The sequence below is a fragment of the Alternaria hordeiaustralica genome (assembly GCF_023758085.1).
Source record: "Alternaria hordeiaustralica strain BMP 2776 chromosome Unknown scaffold_1, whole genome shotgun sequence".
NCBI lineage: Eukaryota > Fungi > Ascomycota > Dothideomycetes > Pleosporales > Pleosporaceae > Alternaria > Alternaria hordeiaustralica.
The window spans coordinates 2,787,406-2,810,916 of record NW_026056773.1 but is presented as its reverse complement, the minus strand read 5'-3'; the positions used below and the strand labels follow the sequence as shown (position 1 = coordinate 2,810,916).

The 23,511-nt window shown below is 52.8% G+C and overlaps 7 protein-coding genes across 7 annotated transcripts; 4 read left to right on the top strand and 3 right to left on the bottom strand.

Annotated features, from left to right (window-relative positions):
• Positions 1-956: 956 nt before the first annotated feature.
• J4E84_000883 (uncharacterized protein) lies at positions 957-5,799 on the top strand (the record flags this gene model as incomplete). Its single annotated transcript, XM_049383518.1, has 3 exons — positions 957-3,660; positions 3,709-5,441; positions 5,491-5,799. 3 exons carry the CDS (start codon positions 957-959, stop codon positions 5,797-5,799), a joined length of 4,746 nt encoding a protein of 1,581 aa, XP_049249036.1.
• Positions 5,800-8,289: 2,490 nt separating this feature from the next.
• On the top strand, positions 8,290-9,889 carry MCA1 (Ca(2+)-dependent cysteine protease; the record flags this gene model as incomplete). The annotated part of the gene is made up of 6 exons (XM_049383517.1): positions 8,290-8,414; positions 8,464-8,560; positions 8,620-9,085; positions 9,138-9,576; positions 9,640-9,809; positions 9,864-9,889. The coding sequence occupies 6 exons, from the start codon at positions 8,290-8,292 to the stop codon at positions 9,887-9,889; spliced, it is 1,323 nt and encodes a 440-aa protein (XP_049249035.1).
• A 439-nt stretch (positions 9,890-10,328) lies between these two features.
• Positions 10,329-11,207, bottom strand: J4E84_000881 (uncharacterized protein; the record flags this gene model as incomplete). Its single annotated transcript, XM_049383516.1, has 1 exon — positions 10,329-11,207. One exon carries the CDS (start codon positions 11,205-11,207, stop codon positions 10,329-10,331), a length of 879 nt encoding a protein of 292 aa, XP_049249034.1.
• A 3,782-nt stretch (positions 11,208-14,989) lies between these two features.
• Positions 14,990-16,801, top strand: J4E84_000880 (uncharacterized protein; the record flags this gene model as incomplete). Its single annotated transcript, XM_049383515.1, has 7 exons — positions 14,990-15,173; positions 15,223-15,402; positions 15,450-15,533; positions 15,598-15,710; positions 15,757-15,809; positions 15,869-16,104; positions 16,182-16,801. 7 exons carry the CDS (start codon positions 14,990-14,992, stop codon positions 16,799-16,801), a joined length of 1,470 nt encoding a protein of 489 aa, XP_049249033.1.
• A 264-nt stretch (positions 16,802-17,065) lies between these two features.
• On the bottom strand, positions 17,066-18,079 carry J4E84_000879 (uncharacterized protein; the record flags this gene model as incomplete). The annotated part of the gene is made up of 1 exon (XM_049383514.1): positions 17,066-18,079. The coding sequence occupies one exon, from the start codon at positions 18,077-18,079 to the stop codon at positions 17,066-17,068; it is 1,014 nt and encodes a 337-aa protein (XP_049249032.1).
• Positions 18,080-18,873: 794 nt separating this feature from the next.
• On the top strand, positions 18,874-21,490 carry MON1 (Vacuolar fusion protein mon1; the record flags this gene model as incomplete). Its single annotated transcript, XM_049383513.1, has 4 exons — positions 18,874-19,567; positions 19,620-20,491; positions 20,975-21,156; positions 21,247-21,490. 4 exons carry the CDS (start codon positions 18,874-18,876, stop codon positions 21,488-21,490), a joined length of 1,992 nt encoding a protein of 663 aa, XP_049249031.1.
• A 134-nt stretch (positions 21,491-21,624) lies between these two features.
• Positions 21,625-22,937, bottom strand: J4E84_000877 (uncharacterized protein; the record flags this gene model as incomplete). Its single annotated transcript, XM_049383512.1, has 2 exons — positions 21,625-22,859; positions 22,907-22,937. The coding sequence occupies 2 exons, from the start codon at positions 22,935-22,937 to the stop codon at positions 21,625-21,627; spliced, it is 1,266 nt and encodes a 421-aa protein (XP_049249030.1).
• Between the last annotated feature and the right edge of the window lie 574 nt (positions 22,938-23,511).

Sequence of the window (23,511 nt, the reverse complement as noted above, 5' to 3'; positions counted from 1 at the left end):
TGGATAGTCACTGATAATTACTCCAGCCGGTTGCGGGCCTATCAACGCGTGCTGGAGCGCCTTTGTGTCAGGTCGCTATGGGTATACCGAACGTTTTAAGAGGCAATGGGAACAGGAACAGGCCGGGGGTCACCCTATTGACGGAACCGCGTTAGTGAACAAGTGAACAGTGCTTGGGGTTCCTGATTTGCCGTGTGGCTGCAGGATGCCAATGGCTGGTGGTACACGGCAGCGTTTCATGGGCGCGACCAGGAGGCAGGCGCACACAGGGCTGGTCCGGGCGCGGGGACCAAGACGTGTTGACTCGCAGGCGCGACCGTGTTGGATGCTTCGGTCGTGGGCGTGCAGGGGTGCCACGACAAAGTTTGGGATGTCCTGCACCGGCATCTCAAAAGTTGCTAGCTGCCCTTCTCCTGCATTCGGGCACGCAGCCAGCAACGCTTCTCTGCCCCGAACGCGTCGTGCGACCGCGACGGCGTCTGCTGCCCTCCCTCCTGCCCTCCTGTCCTCAGATCATTGCCTGGGGACTGAGGCCTGCCCCCATATCTGGTGGAGATCCGCACCTAGTGCTCGCGCGTGGCTCCTCTTGGCCTCGTCCTGCAACACGACCACCATCGTCGTTTGGAACCCCTGAAGCCCCGCAACCCTCTCGTAAACTGAGTTTAGAGCCTCCGCCGCCTGCGCGTGTCATGCGAAAGCGACTGCGAGACGCCTTACCTCACCCCTAGCATCGTTCTGCCGCAAGCCGCTGGCTTCCCAGGCTGAGGAACGGCGCGCCCAAGCAGCATCGCGCCATTGACCACCTCCGTCACCTGTCCGTGCCGTCTGCAGTCACGGCACGCTGCTCAATTGCTCCTGCATAGCCCTCCGCGACCTGTCTGGGCTTTCCGGAGAATGCTCCTGCGCCCCAGTGTGGGAAGGTACTCGACGCTCACCCTCACACAGCGCCCATCACCATGGCGGATTACTCACAGCACGAGGGCCGTCCCTCCACGCCCACCGGCTCCTCGAGGACCTTCCGACCGAACGGGTCTATGCGAGCCCTCAACACCAACCCGCCCAAGCAGGAGACCTTCTTCGACGATGCCACGCCCGTAGACCGCTACAACGACTCCTCCAAGCACGATCCGCTCCGGGACTCGCACGACCTCTCCTTCGCCGAGGGGGGTAACGTGAGAGACTCTGTCGTCGACAACATGCTGCTCTCGCTCGACCAATTCTCCACGGGCAACCTGTTCGGCGGCAGCTCAGGGCCCCAGTACAACAACTACGCCGAAGACGACTTCTTCCTCAGGGACAACTCGTACCGCCCGCCCGGCGCCCGCCATCGCGGCCACACCTACGCCTCGTCACGCTCCTCCGACTATGACCTCAACCCCGACGAGCACTCTCGGTACACAGTCCACCACTCGCGCGCACGGCGAAGTAACAGCAGCAATAACATCGGTTCGCCAATTCACAGGAAGGGAAGCACGCGGGACATGTACACGGGCCGCCAAGGCACCGGCCAGTATGGCCAGCTCCCACAGGCGGGCCATCTGAGAGGCGGCAACAAGAAGGGCAGCATGGGCAGCGGCTCCTCGAGCATGGACTTTGGCCAGTCTGGCATTTTGGGCAACCAGCGTCTTGGATTTGGGAAGCGCTCAGCCAGTTTCGACCATAGCAATGCAAGCGACCGGGGAAGAGTCTCACCTCTCAGAGTTGAATCTGTCTTGGACCGTGGCAGGGTTGCCTATCAAAACTATCCCGATGAATACGATGCCGCTCCCGAGCCCACCATCCCGGCTGGCCCTCGAAGGGTCCAGGAACCACCGCAATCTCCCCTCGCTCTACCTCCGCAACCAGCCTTCGCCGCGCCACAAGGACCGAGACCTGGCCGGAGAGGCAGCGTGCGTTCCAACACAAGCTACAGGACGCTGCGCAAGAACAAGAGCCAGCCTGGACCAAGCATGAGAGCCCAGGCGCAGGAGTTTGTCAACGCCAGCACCTTGCGGGAGTTGCCTCCTGTGCCATCATGGCATGACCCGTCCGCTCCCTCACCGTCTGTGGCCGCGAGAAGTCCCCTGTTCCCTGTGCAAACCCCAGCCGCGCCCAAGCCTGGCTTCTTCCGACGTGTCTTTGGCGGAGGCTCCTCCAAAGCTTCATCACCCCTCCCAACCCCCACAGGCCTACCGACGTTGTCGCAAGAAGCTTCAACACCCGTCTCTACCAAACCACAGACGGCTGATGTGAACTCCATGTACTCTGCCGCACGACCCCGCACTACCCCCAACAACAGCAGTCACATTGCTACGCAAATAAAATCGTTACCAAAAGCCCCTCAAACCGCCAATTCTTCGCATGGAGATGGCCAGGCATTGCAGCCCCCCACATTGGGCAAGAAGCCATCATCATTCTTCCGCCGCCGGAAGAAGTCGATATCCGAAAACACAAAACCTCCAGTTGCCGCTCTCGAGATCCCTCAACCAAACAGACCGGTCCTTCCGCCACAACCCAGCCCCGGAGTTAGTAGTCTGCGCCAAGTGATGAACCCTTATTTGAACGATGCAGGGCGCGCCGTTGAGAGACCCGTCGACGCGCGAGATGAGCAGTCGGGCGACGCTTCCACGAATGGATTCTCACCAAACTATAAACCACACAAAGATGCAACAGTCCGCACGATCAAGCCAACTTCGCGTGGGGATGACCAGACGCCGCCTGCTTCACGAGGAGGGAAACTGAAGGTTTCTGAGACGAACAACACAGGCAGTCCGAAGTTGAAGTTGAAATTGAAGCACGCAAAATCTGTTGCCCAAAATCAGCAAGAAGACACCTTCCTTGCGGATAGCAGCGGCAATGAGGACCGCAGTGGTCGTGCAACACCAACGGGAGAATACAGTGGTACCGAAGAAGCACGGAGGCCAAGCACAGGACCCACTCCCTCATCACTCAGACAATCTGATGGAAAAAGCAACCGCAAGCCATCTGGCGATCACCGGGCTGAGCTTCTGTCACCTCTCAACAACCCAACCTCTAGGAGCGGGTCAGTGTCACAATCTGCTTCGGAGGTTGAAGACGAAGGTTGGGTCATCACCGAATCAACCGACAAGGTACATCTTACCAACGGCAAGAGCCCAGCGGCGAAGCGTGTGTGGCTCGACACCACTCTACCAGACACGCTTGGAGACACTTCTGACGATCTCAAGCTACCCTTGGAAGGCGCGCGATCGTCCCAGCAGTCACTCGACAAGGTTTCGCCAGACGCCAATACTCCAACTTCACCTAATGACGTTTTCCACTCTGCTACGAGCCTGCCTATCGTGCAAGTTGAAAGTCGCGAATCTGACACCATGCCCGCCATTGTCGAGGACCGATCGATGCATAGCGAGCCTACCGATGCTGAGCGCGAACGCGCATTCCAGATCTACAGCGGTGATGATTCCTCCAGTCTGAAGGCTCAAGCAGCCGCCCTGCTGGGAGATGTCACCCTGTCCAGCACACGCATGCGAAAGGCCTTCATGGACCTCTTTGACTGGACAGGCATGAATATCCTCGCCGCCATGCGTGACCTTTGTGGCAAAATCATTCTCAAGGCCGAGACGCAGCAGGTTGATCGCATCCTCATGAGTCTTTCGGAGCGTTGGTGTGAATGTAACAGCAGCCATGGCTTCAAGGCAGTCGGTAAGTGTTCACTTCGACGAGACAATATAGTAAGCTAATCCACTGCAGATGTTGTGCATACGATTTGCTATTCCATCCTGCTCCTCAACACAGACCTTCACTTGGCCGACATCGAGTCGAGAATGACACGCAGTCAGTTCGTCCGCAACACGCTCCCGACCGTCACCCGCGTATGTCAAGATTCGGTCAAGGCTGCAGGAGAGGAGACACTGAAGCCGCAACACGCCCACTTCCGAAGACCCTCTCTCCCGTGGAACGACAAATCAGAACCCAACTCTCCAGGCGCCGAAGCCACCACATTTCCAGCGGACGAGGAAGAGCCTGTGGAGGCTAGGAAAACCCGCAGTCGTCTCTCGATTCGCCCTCCTGCTAGGAGTGGCTCAGAGGGTCTGCTCTCCTTTGACTCTGCAGTGTCAGAGTCCAACACCCTCGTCAACTCACCATACAATGGCCCCATGCGGGGATGGGAGTTCCAGATCGAAACTGTGCTCAAAGAGTTCTACGATTCTATCCGCAAGCAACGCTTGCCTCTCCACGGATCTTCTGAGCCTGTTGTCCATCACCAGCCTTCATCTAACAATCTCTCCGTTAGCAACATGCTACGACGCACTCCCAGTGTGCTAAGCAAAGCACCTTCAGACAATACCAGCTACCGTGGTCGGTCACAGAACGACTTCCGAAACGTGGGCAGTCGTTGGGCCTCTAAGAACCGCTCAAAGCAAAGATTGTACCCTTCGTCTACTGTAGCATCAAGTCGTACTAGCCTGGACGACGGATCAGTGTGGAGCCCTGCTGGATCTAGCTCTTGGAGTCGCTACTCTTACGGCAAGACGGGCACATCAATGTCGGTCGACTCTCTTGGCTCGCACTTTGCAACTGGCGACTATCAACAGGCCATCGGCTTTGCCAATGCTCTCAGTCAAGCTATCATTCGCGAGGAAGGTATGACTATTGCCAGCGACGAAGAGTTCTCCCGCGTCGCCCCCCTGTTGGAAGACGAGACGCTCGAGCTTGTTGGAGCACCCTGGGCCAAGGAAGGTATTCTCAAGCACAAGCGACACCTTGATTCGGTGGATAGGAAAGCAAAGGATCGAGCCTGGAATGAGTGCTTCGCTGTTGTTGAGAAGGGCTGCATGCGTCTGTTCTCTTTCAGCATGAACTCCAAGTCTGTTCGACAGAAGAGTAAACTGCGGCCGTCTGTGGGCGGTGTTGTAGGAGGCGGCAACTGGATGGACAATGCGGAAGCCCTGGACAGTTTCCCACTTCGACAGACAATCGCCAGCGCTCTACCTCCCCCAGGATACTCGAAGACCAGGCCTCACGTTTTCGCGCTGTCGCTACCTACAGGTGCTGTCCATCTCTTCCAGGTCGGTACACCAGACATTTGCCGGGAGTTCGTGTGCACCGTCAACTACTGGTCCGCTCGTCTCTCGAAAGAGCCTCTAATGGGTGGAGTCAGCAGCATGGAGTATGGTTGGGGCGAGAACGTCATCAACCCAGCTCTGATCCGACAGGACAGCGCACCATCTGTACAAGGTCACATGCCCCGTCCCAGTGTCACAAGCTCCCTTCGTAGTTCGATGGACCATGCCACCGGCACGCCCAAGGCCAGACTTCCCGGTGACAAGGTCACCCTATCTGACTGGAGCCCACCAGCGTCCAGCATGATGGCTAGTACCCTGATGGAAGTGGACCAGCTGAGGGCCCTTACCGACTATGTTAAGAACATTGAGAACGAGCTCTCGCACCACAACGAACTGAGAGCGCCGTTACTCATTGCCGTAAGAATTACCCCTCGACTATACATGAACGTCACTAACATATTTTTAGTTCTCCCCTCGCCACCCTAATGCACAGAAGGCCATGGCGAACTGGGAGCGCAAGTCGCAGTACCTCCTTCGTGAGATTGTCAAGTTCCGCACCTATATCGACACTCTGGCAACTGCGCAAGCGCAGAAGCAAAAGATCTACGCCGAGCGCGAAGCTCGTGAACAGCAAGAGCTCGAGGAGGCAGAGAAGGAAGCAGAAGCCAGTGCAAAGAACACTGAAGATGATGGTGCGATCCAAGCTTCCGAGCCTGCTCTATCCAAGACCATCCCGAACCCTGCTCTACCAGCAGCTTTCCTTTTACATCCATGATCGCCGACTTTTTATTTTGGCGTACACTGACGATTGATTTCTTTGTTACGAATAGTTACCCCCTTAAAGCGCACGATACGGCGTTTGCGTCTGCTTCATTCGTCGAAACCGAGCCTAAGACAGCGTCCGCACTCGGTGGCTTGACGCACTGTTATACCTATTGTAATCTGTACGAAGTTCTCACGTTTGGCGTCTCCAGCAATTTCCTCGGTTTTTTCTTTCTCGTCCCTTCTTCTTTCGAACGAACACGTACGACCACCCCAAGAGTCTTTTGAATCGGACTTCACTCTGTACGATTATATTCGCATCTAGTCATTATCAAGCTCGGGAAGATTGATGATCTATATGGTTACTTTGGGACGGAGCTCGCTCTTCATTATTTCATCCTTAGACTGGGCGGGAGAGCACGATGAAGAAGCGATTGTTCGAATATTATACCCCATGTTCTCGAATAGCATACTTTGAACGCTATCTTCCCATGACACTCTTGACATCACCGCGCGCATCTATTCCTGGTGCATCGCCGTTACGTGCATGATAGCTGGGAGAAGACGCACGTTTCGTTCATCGCACAGCTTGCATGAGCATGTCGTTACATCACCTTCAGCTATCCTGCACACCGCAGCCCTAGACTACTCATAAGGCTACGATAGCTCGATTTACCACAGCCTACCAGTCAATGTAACCCCATAGCCACCACCAAGACCTATATGATGCCATTCGAAGAAGCCCATTGCGCCCACTGCTCACCACCACTGCAGCTAGAAACTCCAGCGCGCTGTGAAACTCCAACAGCGTTGCGCCTAATGCATACACCGGCCCTCCTCCCCTTCCAACCATCGTGGATTGAGGACCAATTACCATCGGCCCTCACTGTCGGCGTGCGGTGTCCTGCGCAAGCCACAGGAAGGGCTAGACTCTCTTAGCGCCAGCCTTTACAAGCAGCGCCGCTCTGATGTAAGGACCGAATTGGACAGAAGGATGCCAGAAAGGTTTCTTGCAGATGCGTACAGTGCATCAAGGTGGGATCGCGTAGAGGGGTATGGGTCGAATTGGGAAGCGCTGAAGACAGGGTGTTAGGTATGTAGCCAAGTGATCTCGTACACCCTTCGCGTTGCACGCCCCATTCGGTGGGGTGCATGGTGCCGTCTTTTTGATCTGGCCAGGGACGATACAGGGCTGAAAGAAAGACTTGGGTGAGTAGGGAATGGGTAAGGGCCGTTTGATCTCGGAGCGGGTTGGGGTTTTGGTCTCGATGGATGGGGGTCTACGTTTGATAGGAAACCTTTGTGTAAACATATTTACGAACGTTAATCGGAACTGAAAAAAGCAAAAGCAACAGCACGTAAACCGCCGAAAGCATCGCGAACTCTCTCTCCAAAGCACGCGCTGTAGAACAGCGTTAGACCAGTCCAGCTCTCAGGAAACAGATCTGCACCTAGTTGGACCCCGGTCCTGGAGATCGTCGGTGTTGCCGTCTCGCGTACGAGACCGGACGAGCTAACTAGCCTTGTACCTCGCCGGCATCGTGGCATCCCACACGCCCCCATGTCACAAATTGCGGAAAGCAGACGGGAAGAAGACGGACAGATTGAGCGTGCCGGGCGTTAGACGAATGAGAGGGCAGAAGCGACGGGAGACTCGGCACTGGGGTCTCGTCTTGCATAGGAGGAGACACGTAGGTAGTTGTGGAAATGAGGTGGACGAAATGTCTTGGAGGAGGCATGTAGCGTGTATTACCCAATTGATGTAGCAAACATAGGATGGACCATGACGGACAAGCGTCTGCGTTGTAGTCGCCGTTGTACAGTGTTTCTAGCGCATGAGTAGCTCGACTGCGGACGCAATGCCGAAGGACGATGCATCTACACAGTAGGCTGCTACAGTAGGTTTGCATAGCGGCATGCAAGCCGCATCGTACAGTAGACCACGAGGAACATGGGCACAAACCATGCGCCATGCGCCTTCGACCCGCCATCCAGACTCTCTGGACAGGCGTTTCCGTTTTTCTTTTATCTCCGCAACGGCCCATTCCCATCCGGTAGCCCCCTGAATTGACTCGATTTCCTATTTCTCCAGGAGATCGTCACGCATCTTGCCTATTCTCGTGGTTTGCTCTTCTAGATTCAGACGTCGGGACTGTGAGGTTAGAAAGTTGGCCCACGAGTTTCGGAGCTTAGCACCCATAGCTTTGTCCGAGCTCAGCCCTAGCCATCCTTGCCAGACCCCGCGCTACTACCACATCTCTCGACGTTACCGACGCACCGTCAGCCGCACTCTATAACGGGACCGACTACAGCTTTCTTCGTGCACCCTACGACATTCTATTACTTCACCTCGACACTTGCGCCACGATTCCTATTTGAAGCATTGAAGAGCGCGCTCGCAGACGGCGATCTGGGCATCATCATCCACGGCTATCCGGCATCTCTGCCAGTACGCGCGGACACTTGAGGAAACCTCGACAGCAATCGCACATCGCAACTCGACATGTCCTACTATCCTGGCCAGCAATACCACGGTGGCGGTGGCTACGGCGCGCCGCCGCCTCAGAACAACTATGGTGCTCCACCTCCCCAAGGATACCCTCCTCCACAGCAACAATACGGCGCTCCGTGAGTAGACAATGACGTGCAAAGCTTGACCGGTGCTGACGAATACCAGACCTCCACAACAATACGGATACCAGAGCCCGCAACCGCCCTTCAACAACAACTACGGCCAACCTACGCCGCCGCCTCAACAGTATGGATACAATCAGGTATGCACATGGCATGCTGAGAAGCAACCGCTCGCGGAATTGATGACTGACATGCTTAGGGCCCGCCACCACCACAGCAGTACGGCAACTATGGACCGCCACCTCCGCAACAACCACAACAGCCTCCTCGTCCAGGCATGATGCCCACAGCTGGCAGCAACCAGTGGACACACGGAAACCACAACGCTCCTCCACCCCCACCATCCGGCGCACAGAACTTCGGTCACGGCGCACCCAACGGCTACTCGTTCCAATACTCAGCGTGTAACGGTCGGCGGAAAGCATTGCTTATTGGAATCAACTATTTCGGCCAACGAGGTCAGCTTCGTGGTTGCATCAACGATGTGAAGAACATGAGCACCTACTTGAACGAGTTCTTTGGCTATAAGAGGGAGGACATGGTCACTTTGACCGACGACCAGCAGAACCCCATGAGCCAGCCGACCAAGGCGAATATTCTACGGGCGATGCACTGGCTGGTCAAGGACGCAAGACCAAACGACTCGCTGTTCTTCCACTACTCAGGTGCGTCTTCCCTCATACACAAGCATACTGTCAGACTACTAACTTGAACCAGGGCACGGTGGCCAGACCAAAGACCTCGACGGAGACGAAGATGATGGCTACGACGAAGTAGTCTACCCAGTTGACTTCCGCACCGCCGGCCACATTGTCGACGATGAGATGCACCGTATCATGGTCGCACCCCTCCAGCCCGGTGTGCGATTAACCGCCATTTTCGATTCCTGCCACTCCGGCTCCGCCCTCGATCTGCCTTATATCTATTCCACCCAGGGTGTGCTCAAGGAGCCCAACCTGGCGAAGGAGGCTGGCCAGGGTCTACTGGGTATCGTGTCGAGTTACGCACGCGGCGATATCGGCAGCATGATTGGTGGTGCCACAAGTCTGTTTAAGAAGGCGATCAATGGCGACGAAGTGTACAAGAAGAACCTGCGAACAAAGACTAGCCCTGCGGATGTGATCATGTGGAGTGGATCCAAGGACACACAGACCTCGTAAGTTTTCTACCGACTGATTCTTGACTTGACATGGACAATACTGATATGGGGGAACAACAGGGCCGACGCAAGTATCGGTGGTGAAGCTACCGGAGCCATGTCGTGGGCTTTCATCTCTTCGCTGCGCAAGAACCCGAATCAGAGCTATGTACAACTGCTCAACAGTATTCGTGATGAGCTGGAGGGCAAATATCAACAGAAGCCTCAGCTGAGCTGCAGCCATCCGTTGAGTAAGCCTTTTCTCTACCTTGCTGTCAGCACGAACGACAAGCTAACTGGAGTAGATACGGACCTGTTGTACGTTATGTAAACGTATGATTGTGGAACGAAGACGAATTGTTGTAAGATGATATGGGCTAGGGTTCGGTATTTGCATACAGGGGCCTTTGGACTGAACGAATGGATGATACCATGACACATACATCCTTGGTTAAGGAAAGCGTGGTTGCTACCAAAACGGATGACTGACGATTGTGTATACGAGTTCCTCTGTATATACTTGGGCACGCGACACGACGGTAGTGTGTCAACCAGCACTTGCTGTAGCTATTGGAGAGTCCGACTGGAGTAAAAGAAGTCGTTATTCATTATCAAGGGGTATCGAACTTTGTTGTCTATCGCGTCCGTCGACGTATATCCCTGCTGTAGCACCACTGCTATCCACTATCATCGTTAATCATGATGAATCCTTCCATCCGTAGATTTCTGTAATATAATCACGAAGAGCTAAAGCAGTTCACCTCCCACACCTAGACATCCGCAATCTCCTCATCAACCCAATCCCTCCAACTCCTCCACTCGCCCCAGCTCAACGCTACCTTCTTACCCTGATATCTCGTGACCTTCAACGCAACCTTGTTCCAATCCGCCTTCTTGCCACTCCACCCCGCCTTCCGCATCAAACTAACCAACGCCTCTTCCTTCGTCCACCCCTGCTCGCTCGCCACATCAGGCAGATACGTGCTCCCATATCGCCTACCCTTTTCCTGGAAGCTAATCCGCAAGCCATGTGTGCCAATCTCCCAATCCATAACATCGTCCACGGTCTCAAAGTCTGTGAGGAGCGTGACCGCGCAGGAGAGTGTAGGTAGTTCGCGTGTGCCGATGGGCGAAAAACGCGTGTCGTCGAAGGCGGCTGTGAGCGCGTAGGACGAAAGTCCCGTGGTGAGGGGCTGGGCTGAAAAGGTTCCGATGCAGCCTCGAAGTCGCTTCTCGCCGGAGCCAGACACGGTGTTCCATGTTACGAACAAGGGATGCTCTTCTGCCTCTTCCTCCTTATCGACCAGGTTTGTAGTGCTGCTACTCTGGCTTGTGATGCTACTTGGTGTCTCGCTGCTTAGACCACTGGGCGTCGAATTCGCGCTTTGCCGGCTTGACGAGCTCGCGGACGAGGGTGGGGAGGCGAGGATACGCGATATCGCGGGTGTTTTGTGGGAGCCATCTACCTGTGCGGCGGCCTGGTCTGCTTCTTCCGCTTCGGTCTCGTCTTCAAGCTCGGAGGTTGTGGTAGGCTCGGTGTTGTACTTTGCCCAGAGGTGTTCGACTTGAGCGAGCGTTAGGGCAGGGCGCTTCTCGAGGCTTGCGACGAGCGTTTCGAAGCAGAAGGCGCAGTGCGCTTGGGTAGCCATGGTGGGATGGTGGGGGCGGTGACGTTCGACCGGAGCGAGTGGGTGGAGGCCGAGACGCGTGGGCTGGGTTGGAGAGAACTAGAAGGCGGGAAGAAGTGAATGGCGCAGAAGGAAGCGTTGGGAACACAAGAGTCTTGCAATAGAAGACGGGTAGATATGACGGATGAATCCGGGGTGTAGGGCTGCTAGCTAATCGGGCAACGACAGGGCTGTGCAGCAACGTCAGGAACGGGAACGCCTCGGCTGACTTACCTCCGCGGAGAGACGTGTGACAGTGTCAAGAAGCGTCTTATCGATGTCTAGTGAATGCAGACGCCTTCGCACCAGTTCAGGAAGATTGGCATGGTGAGAGACTGGGGCGTCGCGGTCGCAGACTGTAGAGGGAAGTGTCAAGGTTCCAGTAACAACCCCGTCGGTTCATCAAGTAGTATGTCTAGGAAGCGTCATGGAGTAAAAGGATACGCACAATCTGGATAGCATAGTGTCATTGATTGAAATACACATAGATGTATGCTATCTCACGATGTACTGACTGCACAACTCTCTAGAAGATGCACCGAAAGTCCAAAGCACTGATTCAACAGTTGGTATGTAACCCCATCTTCATGCACACGTACCTTACGGGGTAGAAGGTCGTGTGTTTGGTAATGATGGGGGTGCTTGTTCTTGCCACGATAGATTTTCCTTCAGCAGGTCGAGCATGGAAGAGCTCTGTTGCTGTACACACTAATGGCTGGGTTGAGGTTTGCACCTCGTTGGTCTCTCTGACTTACCTGCACTCGTTGCGAACGATCGAACAGCCTAACACATCACTTGGACAGTCGCGCGCTGGTGGAACCGACCTGACTTTTCGACTTGTTTCATTGCCGCATTCCATGCCTGCAGTAGGCGTGAAGCCGCGTGCTCCAATCCCTCGAGCTCGAAGCTGTCATAGAAAGTCCGAATGCCATTGACGCCGACCAGATGTCTCATAAAGGAATCGAAAACCGCCATCGTCGCTCGCTCGTGATCGTATCGTCCTTTATGCCGAGTCGCGCTTGCCCTCCTTGACCTCCTTCTGTGTGTTTGTTAGCGGGCCGTGTTCCCGTGGGACGGTGAGGTGTTGGTACGCACCAGAGCGCGCATGGTGCCGTGAAGAGCATGCCTGTGGTTCCTCCTGAACTTGGGGTCGGTTCCCTTGAGCGAGGGGTAACGGTGGGTCTTGGGCTTCTTGATACTGTGTTGCCATTGCATCAGCTTTTGTTCTCATATAGATATCCATAGTTCTTCGCGTTGTAGATGCTTCGTCTGCGGGACAATGGCGCGTGCGATGGAGGAGGGTGATGCGTACCCGTTACGGTGGTTCTTCTTGGACTGGTTGTGCTGGGACGAGTTCTTGGATTCTGCGCAGCTCCGTTAGTATCCTAGCCATGTAAGTCGTGAGCTACCGTCAACGTACTGGCCATGGCGACGGTTGTGGATGTCGATTTGGCTGTGTGGTATTGTCGAAGAGCTGATGTCGGGGAACGAATTTGCTGTGCCCAGGTGTGGTGCAGCTCGTAAGCGAGCGGGATTTCGCGCTAGTGGTAGCGTGACGAGGCTTGCCCAGGTGTGCACCGGCAACACCAGGTGGGCATCACAACATCACCATGCCTTCAGTCCTCGCAGATAGCATTCGAGAATCAATCACAGGATTCTAGAGAGTGGCTCGCAATATCGCTGTTTGCTCCATTGCTGCATCATCCTCGCATGGTTTGCCGACACGACTTTCGCGCGCACAACGGAGTTCATGACCAGCATTCTGGCATCACCTTACACAAAGGGAAGCCGAGGAGTTGGGCTGCAGCCTACGTTAATATAAGACCAAGAGTTTACAACATCTTAAATTTTGAATTTTGTTAAATACACGAATATTTCTAGCTTAAACGCTTTCTTCTACAAGTAAATTTACAAAAAAATAGGCCCTCCGCCTACTTACAGGTTATAAGAGGCTTTACTAATAGTCTTAGGCCTTTTAGCTTAGAGACAAGCTATAAATAAAAAAATTATTAAATTGCTAGAAGACACCTCTATAATAAGAACTATAAAACTTTATAAGCTCTTTTAGGCCTAAAAATATAACTAAAGCTATAGAATTTAGTTATAGTAGTAAAAGAAAAGTCTGTAAACGTACTTTATATTAAAATGCTACTATTTTAATCTCTACTTCTTTCTCTTATACTCTATTACCTAGAACTCTAAGTTAGTACTTTATCTTATTATACTACTCTTACTAACTCTAAAGATTTAAAATAGCTACTTTTAATAGTTACTTCTATATTAGCGTATACTCTACTTCTCTAAACTATACTTATAGGCTTATTATTTTATTAAGAAATAGCATTAAAACTATAAAGCTATACTTATAGAATAAGCTCTTTCTACTACGCCTTCTCTATACTCTTAAGCTAATTAGAAATAGCTATAAAGCTATTATACTTACTAGTCTAAGAGACCTTAATAACTATTATAATAGTAAGAAAGTCTAGTTCTAGGTAACTACTTAGTAGGCTCTTAAAATTATACTACTAGAATATTAGTTTCTTCTTAAAGTAATTAAACTTAACTATAGAGATATAGCGCTAGCAAGATACTATATTAATTACTAATATAATAGGCTAAAAAACTTAATATAGAAGCTTAGGTTTAAGATTAAGATAAAAGAGAAAGAGAAAGTCTTTCTAGATTAGTTATTTAGCAAAAGAAATATTAAGTAGATAGTAGCTATACTAAGAAAAGCTAGCTTCTAGTATTAAGGATAGTAGTAGTAGTAGTAAATAATAATAATAAGAAAGGCTTTAGCAGGCGTAATCTTATAATATATATTGCTGCAAGAAATAAAGGAATAAGTTGTTAGATTTAAATAAAATTATAACAAAGATTAGACAACATTACCCTAATACTAGAGTATTAATGCAATGCGACCTACAACATCTTGAGGTGATGTAGACTTCGAACGTGCTTACTTCTAACACGTGTATCATCTCTTTCCAAACCTCGGTGGGATGATGTCGATATCTCCCGAGCTCGCACATACACTTTCTGGAGTTCCGGTCGTGCTTGCGTTTTTAAGTTTCAATGTCAACTTAATCCTCACCGGATGGCGTCACTGTCACTTGGCACCGCCCTCACTCCTAACTGCTTCTTGAAAATCGGTCATTACAAGTACCCTTCGACGTCGGCACTTTTCATTTGGGAAGGATGGCCTGTCATCTGAAGCGACATACTCCCTCGAGATAGGCGTCGTTTGCGAAACTACTCTCTTCGTGGCAGATCCGGTACACGCATATTGAGTTCCAACACGCAATTTAGTACGTCTCGAAATTTCAGGAAAGAGCAGTGCATGGTTATTGAGTGTAGAAGGCGGCGTTGCCGTATCGCACCCTCGTACCTGATGTCTACACTTTGTCGCTGCCTTGCTTTTTACCCAGCCTCACCTGGCTACCAACGTCTCAAGCCATGTGAGGTTAGTCACTACTGTCCCAAGCCGTCCCATATTCTTTGTCGATCAGCGGAAGACGTGCGGCACTATTCCACTACCTCGCAGGCTTCCCCAGAACGCGGAACCGTGCCCGTCCACCGGGTGTGCACGCCGATGAATGACGATATCGTTTAATTGGCTACTGTTAATCACGCCTCATCAACCCTTACTGAGGTAGTAGTACGCTGCAGCTGCGGGGCGACTACATCCCAGAAATCGCCGTGCTCTATATATCCTGTAGCCCAGACGCCGATTAAGCGTCGTCGTCACTCTTACATCGACCATGGAGAATTCGACAATGAAACCATCGAGTGTGCCAGACGATAAGACCGTGGTGCTTAACGATACATACGGAACTCATATCGACCCGTACGCTGAGAAGAAACTCCTTCGGAAGTGCGACCTTCGCGTTCTTCCGCCTCTCTTTGTTCTGTTTCTCCTAGCCTTTTTGGACCGTGTCAACATCGGTACGTTGCTGCCACTCTATTAACGTGTTTGCGAGCTAACAGAACGTAGGCAATGCGAAGATCCAAGGCTTGACCGAGGACTTGAACATGACAGGCCCGTTGGCCTATCGTTACAACCTCGCTTTATCGATATTCTTCGTCCCCTATGTCCTCTTTGAGGTACCGTCAAATCTCATCCTGAAAAAGATGAAGCCTTCGACATGGCTTAGCCTGATCATGATCTGCTGGGGTTAGTCGCGCAAATTGACATGTGAGTGCCATGCTAACGAGCCTCAGGCCTTTCGACAGTCGGAATGGGCCTTATCACCAACTTTGGTGGTCTACTAGCGATGCGCCTTCTGCTAGGTCTTTTCGAAGCTGGTTAGTATTGTCCATGTACGAATCGCAGGTGCAACATTTACTGACTTCACGAACCAACATTCAGGGTTGTTTCCTGGATGCCTGTACCTGATCTCGATGTATTACAAGCGTTACGAGCTTCAGTGGCGTATCACACTCTTCTTCAGCGCGAGCATCATCGCTGGAGCATTCGGTGGCGTAAGTATACATATGTCAATCGGTAGTTCGTACTAACCTCTCGCAGCTCCTTGCATTCGCTATTGCCAAGATGGACGGCATCGCAGGCTATGGAGGATGGTAAGCACACCTCATCATGATCGTGTTTGAACCGAACACTGACTTCGTCGACCATTTAGGCGCTGGATTTTCATCATCGAGGGTGCCGTCACCGTTGCATTCGGTGTCATCATGTATTTTTGGATACCTGGGTGGCCCGAGAAAGCAGGATTCTTGAACATGGAAGAGAAGACCCTTCTCCTAGCACGCCTCAACGCCGACACAGGTGATGCTGTCATGGACAGGTTGGACAAGAAAGCTGCGAAGCGAATCTTCTCAGATCCCAAGATCTATCTGGGGACTCTTGCATACTTTGGTGAGTATTCTCAGTGCTATCTCATTTCCTAGCATCTGCAGTAGGATACGTGCTGACCATGCGCTTCCACCTGTTAGGAGTCGTCAATACCGGCACTGCTGGTTCCATCTTCACTCCAACTATCGTCAAAGGACTCGGTTACACGTCTTCTGCCGCCCAAGTACGCTCGATACCTATATTCATCGTGGCAACCATTGCAGCCGTCGCAGCAGCCTGGCTGAGCGATCGCATGCGCCATCGCTATTGGTTTTGCATGTTCGGGCTCGTCGTCGCATCAATTGGCTACATCATGCTTCTCGCCCAAGAAAACCTCCCAGCTGGTGTCAAGTACTTTGCCCTCTTTCTCGTTACACCTGGCGGTTTCATCACTCAGCCCATCGTGCTCGCTTGGATGTCGAATCTGGTGTCTGGACACTACAAGCGCTCGGTCAGCTCCGCTATGCAAGTTGGATTCGGTAACCTGGGAGGTGTCGTGGCGAGTAACATCTTTCTGGAGAGCGAACTGCCAGGGTTTCGGACGGGATATGGAACCAGCCTGGGTTTGTTGTGGATTTGTGCTGCGGCTTGCACCGGACTTTTGTTCTTAGTCAAATGGGAGAACGCGAAGAGGGAGAGGGGCGAGAGGGATGGAAGACTGCAAGAGGTGGATGCTGATAATCTGGGTGACGACCATCCGATGTTCAGGCTTACGTCTTGAGGCAGGGATGCCGAATGTCTTGTGAGACAAAAGTGGAAAGTTAATCAGAACAATCTTGTAGCAGTTCAAAATAGACGTCTGGCACTTTGTTTAGATGTTCGCTACCTCGTCTGTATTGTGGGTTCTTCTCGGTGCATTCGTAGGGGACCTTGTACGTGCCTTCCCTGCGTCGCTGCTGCCCAAGCACCAAGAGTCACGATGGAACTTGACCCGGCTTGTTTCTCCTGCCGCGCCATAGCAACTAACGTAATACCCAGAGAGTGTTTATAGTATCTGCCAATCTTTCTCAGTTTCCATAGGGCTCATAGCTGCGTCGGTCCAATCATCCTCAGATCCAATCTCGTCTTCGGTGTCGGATTTGAGAAATGGTGAAGATCCAGACGTCTCTTTGGGCTCTCCGTCATCCCTTATCTCATCCTCTGTTGTGCCGAGTCCATCAGACGAATCCTCCTGAATTTCTTCTTGCTCATCCGCGCTATCCTCCCCATTGTCATCGCCCATGATCTGATTGCTGAATGGCCGCGTATTTGTCGTGTGTGGCGGTGTAGTCATGGCCTCAAAGAATGCTCTAGCATTGCTGTACTCTCTTGTCTCACCACTCCACAAAATACACCCGACTATGATCTTTACATCATCTCTGTGTAGAAGGATGCTGAACTCGCTCGCAGCACCCCAGAGGCTCATCTCATCATCCCATATGTTGAGACACAGCGTCTTGAATCCGGTCAAGTGCTCCAGAATGTAATTGGCCAGCTCGGCAAATGCTCTTTGGGTAGCCTGTGCTGAACAGTCTTCCTCGTAGGGCTGCACGAGAAGAGATAGACTTTTAACGTGTTGGCGAGCAGATGGACCGATGCTTTCTAACCACTTTTGAGTCGCAAACGCTTGGTACCGTCCGCGCGGGCACGGCCCTGTTAGGAGAAGCAAGTTGCGGCGTTCGTATACTGTCGGCTCGGCATCTTCATGGACTTGGTTGCGGCGCTCCTTTTCTTCTTTTGTTGCCGGTCGCAACATGTTGACTGGTCCATGGGCAGATTGGAGCACCCATAGCTCTTCTTTTCTCGTTTTGAAGCGGACTTCGGGGCCGACGCATTTGCTTCGAGTGTAGATGTGGCCCGGCTCTCTGCTGTCTTGCGAGGGAAGATCGGATCTTGGACATCGACAAATGTCGATTTGTGTTTGTCCGGCAAAGGTGGTGTTGCTGGGGTTCTCGAGATGAGGCCACTCCAGAGTATAGTTGATTGTCGTCACGTTGTCTGTCGTTGAGAGGTGTGGCATCGGCTGATTCGGACTTCGATACATAGCACCGGCGCCGGTGTGGACTGTTGGGGGAATCTGCTTGCGAGAGTGAGGTCCGATGGCTTTGACCAAACTGAGAACTCCTTTGCTGTAATACACCGTGCTGCCCAGACCGTACTGCGGAAGGCGCGTGATGCTCTCTGTTCTGGCTCACTTGGTTTACTTTTTCGTCAAGTCGCCCAAACACGAGGCTGATAATAGGTCATCATGCATACCGCTACTCTCACTACGCCTGAGATGCCAACCACACTTTGTACGAGCCCTATGATATACCGGATGAGGAAATGCTGTACGCCTAGTTAAGCTAAGAATAGTAAGCTATGCTGGCACAGCTGAGTACGAGACGAGGCGAGAATGCGTCAGCGCACGATTGCGCGTGGCGAGAAACAGGATGGAAGTTGTGAAGTCTTGATGTTGTCGGTGAAGTAACCGTGAGTGTAGCGGAGGGTAGGTAGGTGAGACGGGCAGATGGGAGCTATTTGTGGGGTCCGGTGAGCAACGCGCACCAGTGTGAGGTGTCGGTATGCTAGGAATAGGATTCCTGCGCGCATGTCATGCCCATGTCTTTGCAGAAGCGAGACGGGGTCAGCGCGAGTCGATCATGCAGTGGTGCAGTGTCGATGATAGGGCAGCCACGTCATTGGCCCAAGCGTGTTGGATTACATGGATAAGCGTCACGATCACGGAGCTTCGCGACATGCACGCCTCTGTTGACGCGCCATGCCATAGTAAACACGACGCCGCTGTCTAGATGACCCTCGCCCGCTGTCTTGATGGCCGAGACTGGGAATGCTGAGCCCCAGACGCCGATCTCTGAGGGACCCAGCTCGCCCACCACACCCACGCAGGAGAGCAGCAATGCGTCGGCCAAGTCGATTACTGGGGAGCCGATTGAGCAGCAGGACTTTGCCAATCCAACTCTCAGCATAATACGGAACTTCTCGCGCAGCACGTCTGCCAGCTCGGTGGCGACCAAAGAAGAAACCCCTCCGCCGCTGCCACCCCGACCCGCCCTCGGTCTACTCTCACGACCCTCGACGTCGCACTCTACGGCCGCTGGGAGACCCCAACTCCTCTCAAAAGCCACCACACAGCTGTCTGTCGCGCGGACACAGGCGTTCGCGACCGACGCGAAAGATGAGTCGCCCACGTCCTCGGGACCCAAGACACGCGACGTCTTGGGCGCAAGCCTAGGCGCTCACAACCTCAGCGATGCCGACGACGGCGCGAGTATACGCAGCTATGCGCCGACAATAGAGGCGGCAGGCTATCAGGAGAGCCTCCTGGGCGAAGTCATGGGCCAGGCAGAGAAGTCCGAGCAAGAGAAGTCACTGCTCAGGACGCTGGGCCACAAGTTCGTCGATGCCGAAGCGCAAAGCATGTTCCCGCCGGACCCATACTTTGAGGAGGCTTTTCGCCGCGAGTTCGATGAGGTCGACGAGATGGCCTTGGACGGGTCGAATGAAGGTCAGACACGCGGCATGTACCTAGAGGTAGCCCTCGCTGATGTAGTCAATAGAAGCCGTTATGCACCAGTGGCGCGCAAAACTGAAGCATTTCCTCATCCTCTCGAGTGCCGGCAAGCCCATCTACAGCCGACATGGCGACGACCAGCTCATCACGAACTACATTGGTGTCGTGCAGACCATCATATCCTTTTACCAGTCCACCAACGATATATTGAGAGGATTCACAGCAGGGGACGTACGCTTTGTCGTCATGTCCAAGGGCCCGCTGAATCTGGTAGCCATCACGCGCTTACCAGAGAGCGACTCGCAGCTCCGGTCACAGCTCGAGGCACTCTACATGCAGATCCTATCCACTCTCACGCTTCCTAGTATGGAGCGCATGTTTGCTGCGCGTGCGAACTACGATCTTCGCAGACCGCTGCAAGGAACAGAGACACTACTATCAGCGCTTGCAGATGGCTTCACGAGAGGCTCACCATCGACACTGCTCTCCGCTCTCGAGTGCCTCAAGCTCCGCAAGTCCCATCGCACCACCATCAACAACACACTCTTGAAGACCCGCTCCGAGAACCTCCTCTACGGTCTTCTCGTCGCATCCGGGAAGCTCGTGTCCGTCGTCCGGCCCAAGAAGCATAGTCTGCACCCTGGTGACCTGCACCTGATCTTCAACATGCTCTTCGAAGCCGGTAGCGTCAAGGCTGGGGGTGGAGAAAACTGGATCCCACTATGCTTGCCAGGGTTCAACAACACCGGCTACTTGTACATGTACGTAAGCTTCCTCAATCTCGAACATCCAACGGAGCAAATGCAAGAGCGGCCTCGCACGAGCGATGGAGCCGACGACGAGGTCGCGGTCCTCCTGATCAGTGCGGAGAAGGAAAGCTTCTTCGAGCTTAGACGTATGAGGGATGATTTAGTCGAGGTAAGCTCACAGTTTCTTTACATTCCACTGCAAAGTCTCCTTAATACACGGGGGACCGGGATGAGACGTGAGGACGCGTGGAATGCTAGTCAAATGGCCTCTGTTTCCCGCCCCAGGACGTTGTCCCGTGCCTTAAGATTGATGCGTCGAACGATGTGGGCTCGAACGGGCTCGGAGGCGAAATTGACTCATTCTCGGTGTTCGCTCATGGGTTCTCATGGGTTTATTGCCGGTAAGCGCGAATTGTATACCCGTACGAGGCCCACGGGGCAACTTTGCGATTCGGCTTCGGACGTCAGCATCTCCGATGGTCCTAGCCTATCCTCCCGTTCGGATTCCGCATTCCCTTCCCTTTGCCCCGGTCACCGCGTCCTTTCGGTCCTTCGATGGTCCCGTTCGTTTGGTTCCAATATGGCCAGGATTATTTAACAAAAGAGCATTGCTTTCGGTAGATGTTTCGTGGGCTAACGGGTGTTTCCGCAGAGCTTGCAACGCAATGGATCCATTGAGGCTATACGCACAGCTGTGCAGCAAGGCCGTCCCACTTGTACAGACATTGTGCCCGGCAGTCCGCTGAGGCACTTTCTGTACAAGTCGAGGGGTAATGTGCAGTTTACCATGCCGAGCTACACACCTTACTTCGAGGGTGATCTGGAGAAGAGACGGTCCGTATCCCCACCCTTGGCACGTGATTTCGCAATCAACTGCCCCACATGCATACCAAGAAGCCTTGCTGACACTATCGTCTCCTCTAGATTGATCGACCTGTACAATAAACTTCACAGTAATCTGCACAACAAGCCGTCGACGCTTAAGGTGCATCATGAAACCAACACGACGTGTATAGCGTTAGCGTGGAGTACACCGCTGTTTGAGCTTTATGCTGTTGCACCGGCAAATACGTCGAGGGCAGCGCTTGCACAGAGTGCGAATAAGGTCATTCAGTGGGTGCGACGAGAAGAGGAGAGAGTATTCATCATTGGAGGTGCTGTATTCTAGAATTTCAACCACCCAAGGTGTTACAATCGGTAGAGCTTATATACCCATTAAAGCAAGGCAAGGGGAAAATAAAAGTATACCACAAACATTTTTATTGGGACTATCATCAGAGGCACTATGCAATGCATCTCCAACTAAGCGTTTGGTAGATACCCAGCTCCCCTCATCTGTTCAAACACGTCTCTCAAACTTGCCCAGGTATCTCTGTAGCCAGTCCAGCCAAACTCCCTTGCCTTGCTCATGCTAATCACCAGATCGAAGTTGCGTCCCAATGCGAACCCCGTGAACGCCCACGTCGCCTTGTCAAAAGTACTCTTGTCCAAACCCTCGCGCTCAGCAAGAAGTTCCCATGCAGCCTTGACATCGGCCCGCTGCGACCACTTGACCAAATCCACATGCTGCTCCACGACATTCTTCTCCAGCGCCGGCGTGCCTTGAATACCAATCTCATCTGCAACAACACTGATAGGAGGCTGAGGCGCCATATCCATAGCACTCGACATGTCCTCTTTGCCCACGACTCTCTTGATGAGGCTGGATCCCACACCACCGGTTGTATACGCATCTTTGAACTGATCAGGCTTAACCCTCCCGCCAAAGTACTCAACGACCTTGGGCCAGAGGTTCTGCCAACTTTCCACATCGCCGTTGACGACGTTGAAAGCCTGATTCGCAGCGCGCGGCTCCAGAGCCGCCCAGGCACAGAACTCGGCGTGCAGCTTGGAAGAAGTGAAGGAGTCGAATTTGGTGTAGAAAGTGGGTGAGCCGGGGAACGTGAGACCTTCGTTTCCGGAGAGCTCTTTGGACACGAGGGTGTAGAGGGCAATAGCGGAAGAAAGATTCATGAAGTTTCCCACAGCGAAGCCGATTACGTCGTTGGGGTAGGTGGCTACCCACTCTTTGTTGTGCTTGGTGCAAAACTCGTGCAGTATGTTTTGCTGGTTGTAGTAGAAGTTCGGGGGCCATTTCGACGTGTCGGTCAGCCAGGGCAAGTCTTCAGTCATGGGTTGTTTCGGCATGCCTAGGTGCACACCGTATTGCTTGCAACCACATACTAGAATGATTCTCTTGACATCTGAGACTGCGCCGGTCTTTTCGAGGGCGGAGAGGAAGTTGGAGAGCATGCGGCCGTTGACTTCACAGGCGTCTTCTTCTTTGTCTTGGGCTAGGTAGGCGGCGAAGAAAATGTATTCGCCGCGCACGTTTTTGAGATCATTGGCCATTTCATCGGGAGAAGACTGTAAGTCAATGTGGTTGTGAATGACATTTTCGGCATAGTCTTCCTTCTTGCTGCGCGAGAGAGCATGGATTGTGGGCCATTGTTGGCGGTGTTGGCTGAGTTCGGAGACAATCTCACGGCCAAGGATGCCTAGGCGAGGTGAGGATAGGACCGAATGGAATAACTTTGGTACGTACCAGTTGCTCCGGTGACTATTGCAGAAGGCATGTTGTAGTGTATGAGTTGTGTGAATTGATTGCTGTGTAAGTTGACGTTGGATGAAGTGACGGTATAAGAAGCAGATGGTTGTGATTCATGCATGACGTAACAATGCATTCATGAAGAGGTATGTCACAAATAGACCTCAGGGATCAACATCCACTTGGCAAGATAGTACATCTGAGGTGGCGATGCGCTCACGGCTATCACATCCGGCGAATTGTGTCGATGCGGTAATGCATCGATCACCGATGTCTGCCACGATTGCAGCACCCAGTGTGGGAGCGGTGTCTTCGTATATGTGTTGCACACTTGAGTTGAGTGAGAATGCGTGGCATTGTAGAGAGAGTGCTATGAACAATCCTGGCTTCCATGGCTTCCAAAGAACACATGGCGTGAGTAGACGTGGAGCATATGGATCCAAAATTGGCACCAAGTCGAAAGCTGAAAGCTCGTATGTTCGTGTCTCAACCACCATATGAAAGGGACCTCTGTCTCGTCCTGTCTTCTGAGCAAGCTTGTAGTCTCCTTCGTCGAGCTAGGACAAAGTGAACCCAGAATGGTCTGGTGGGATGTGTGGTGC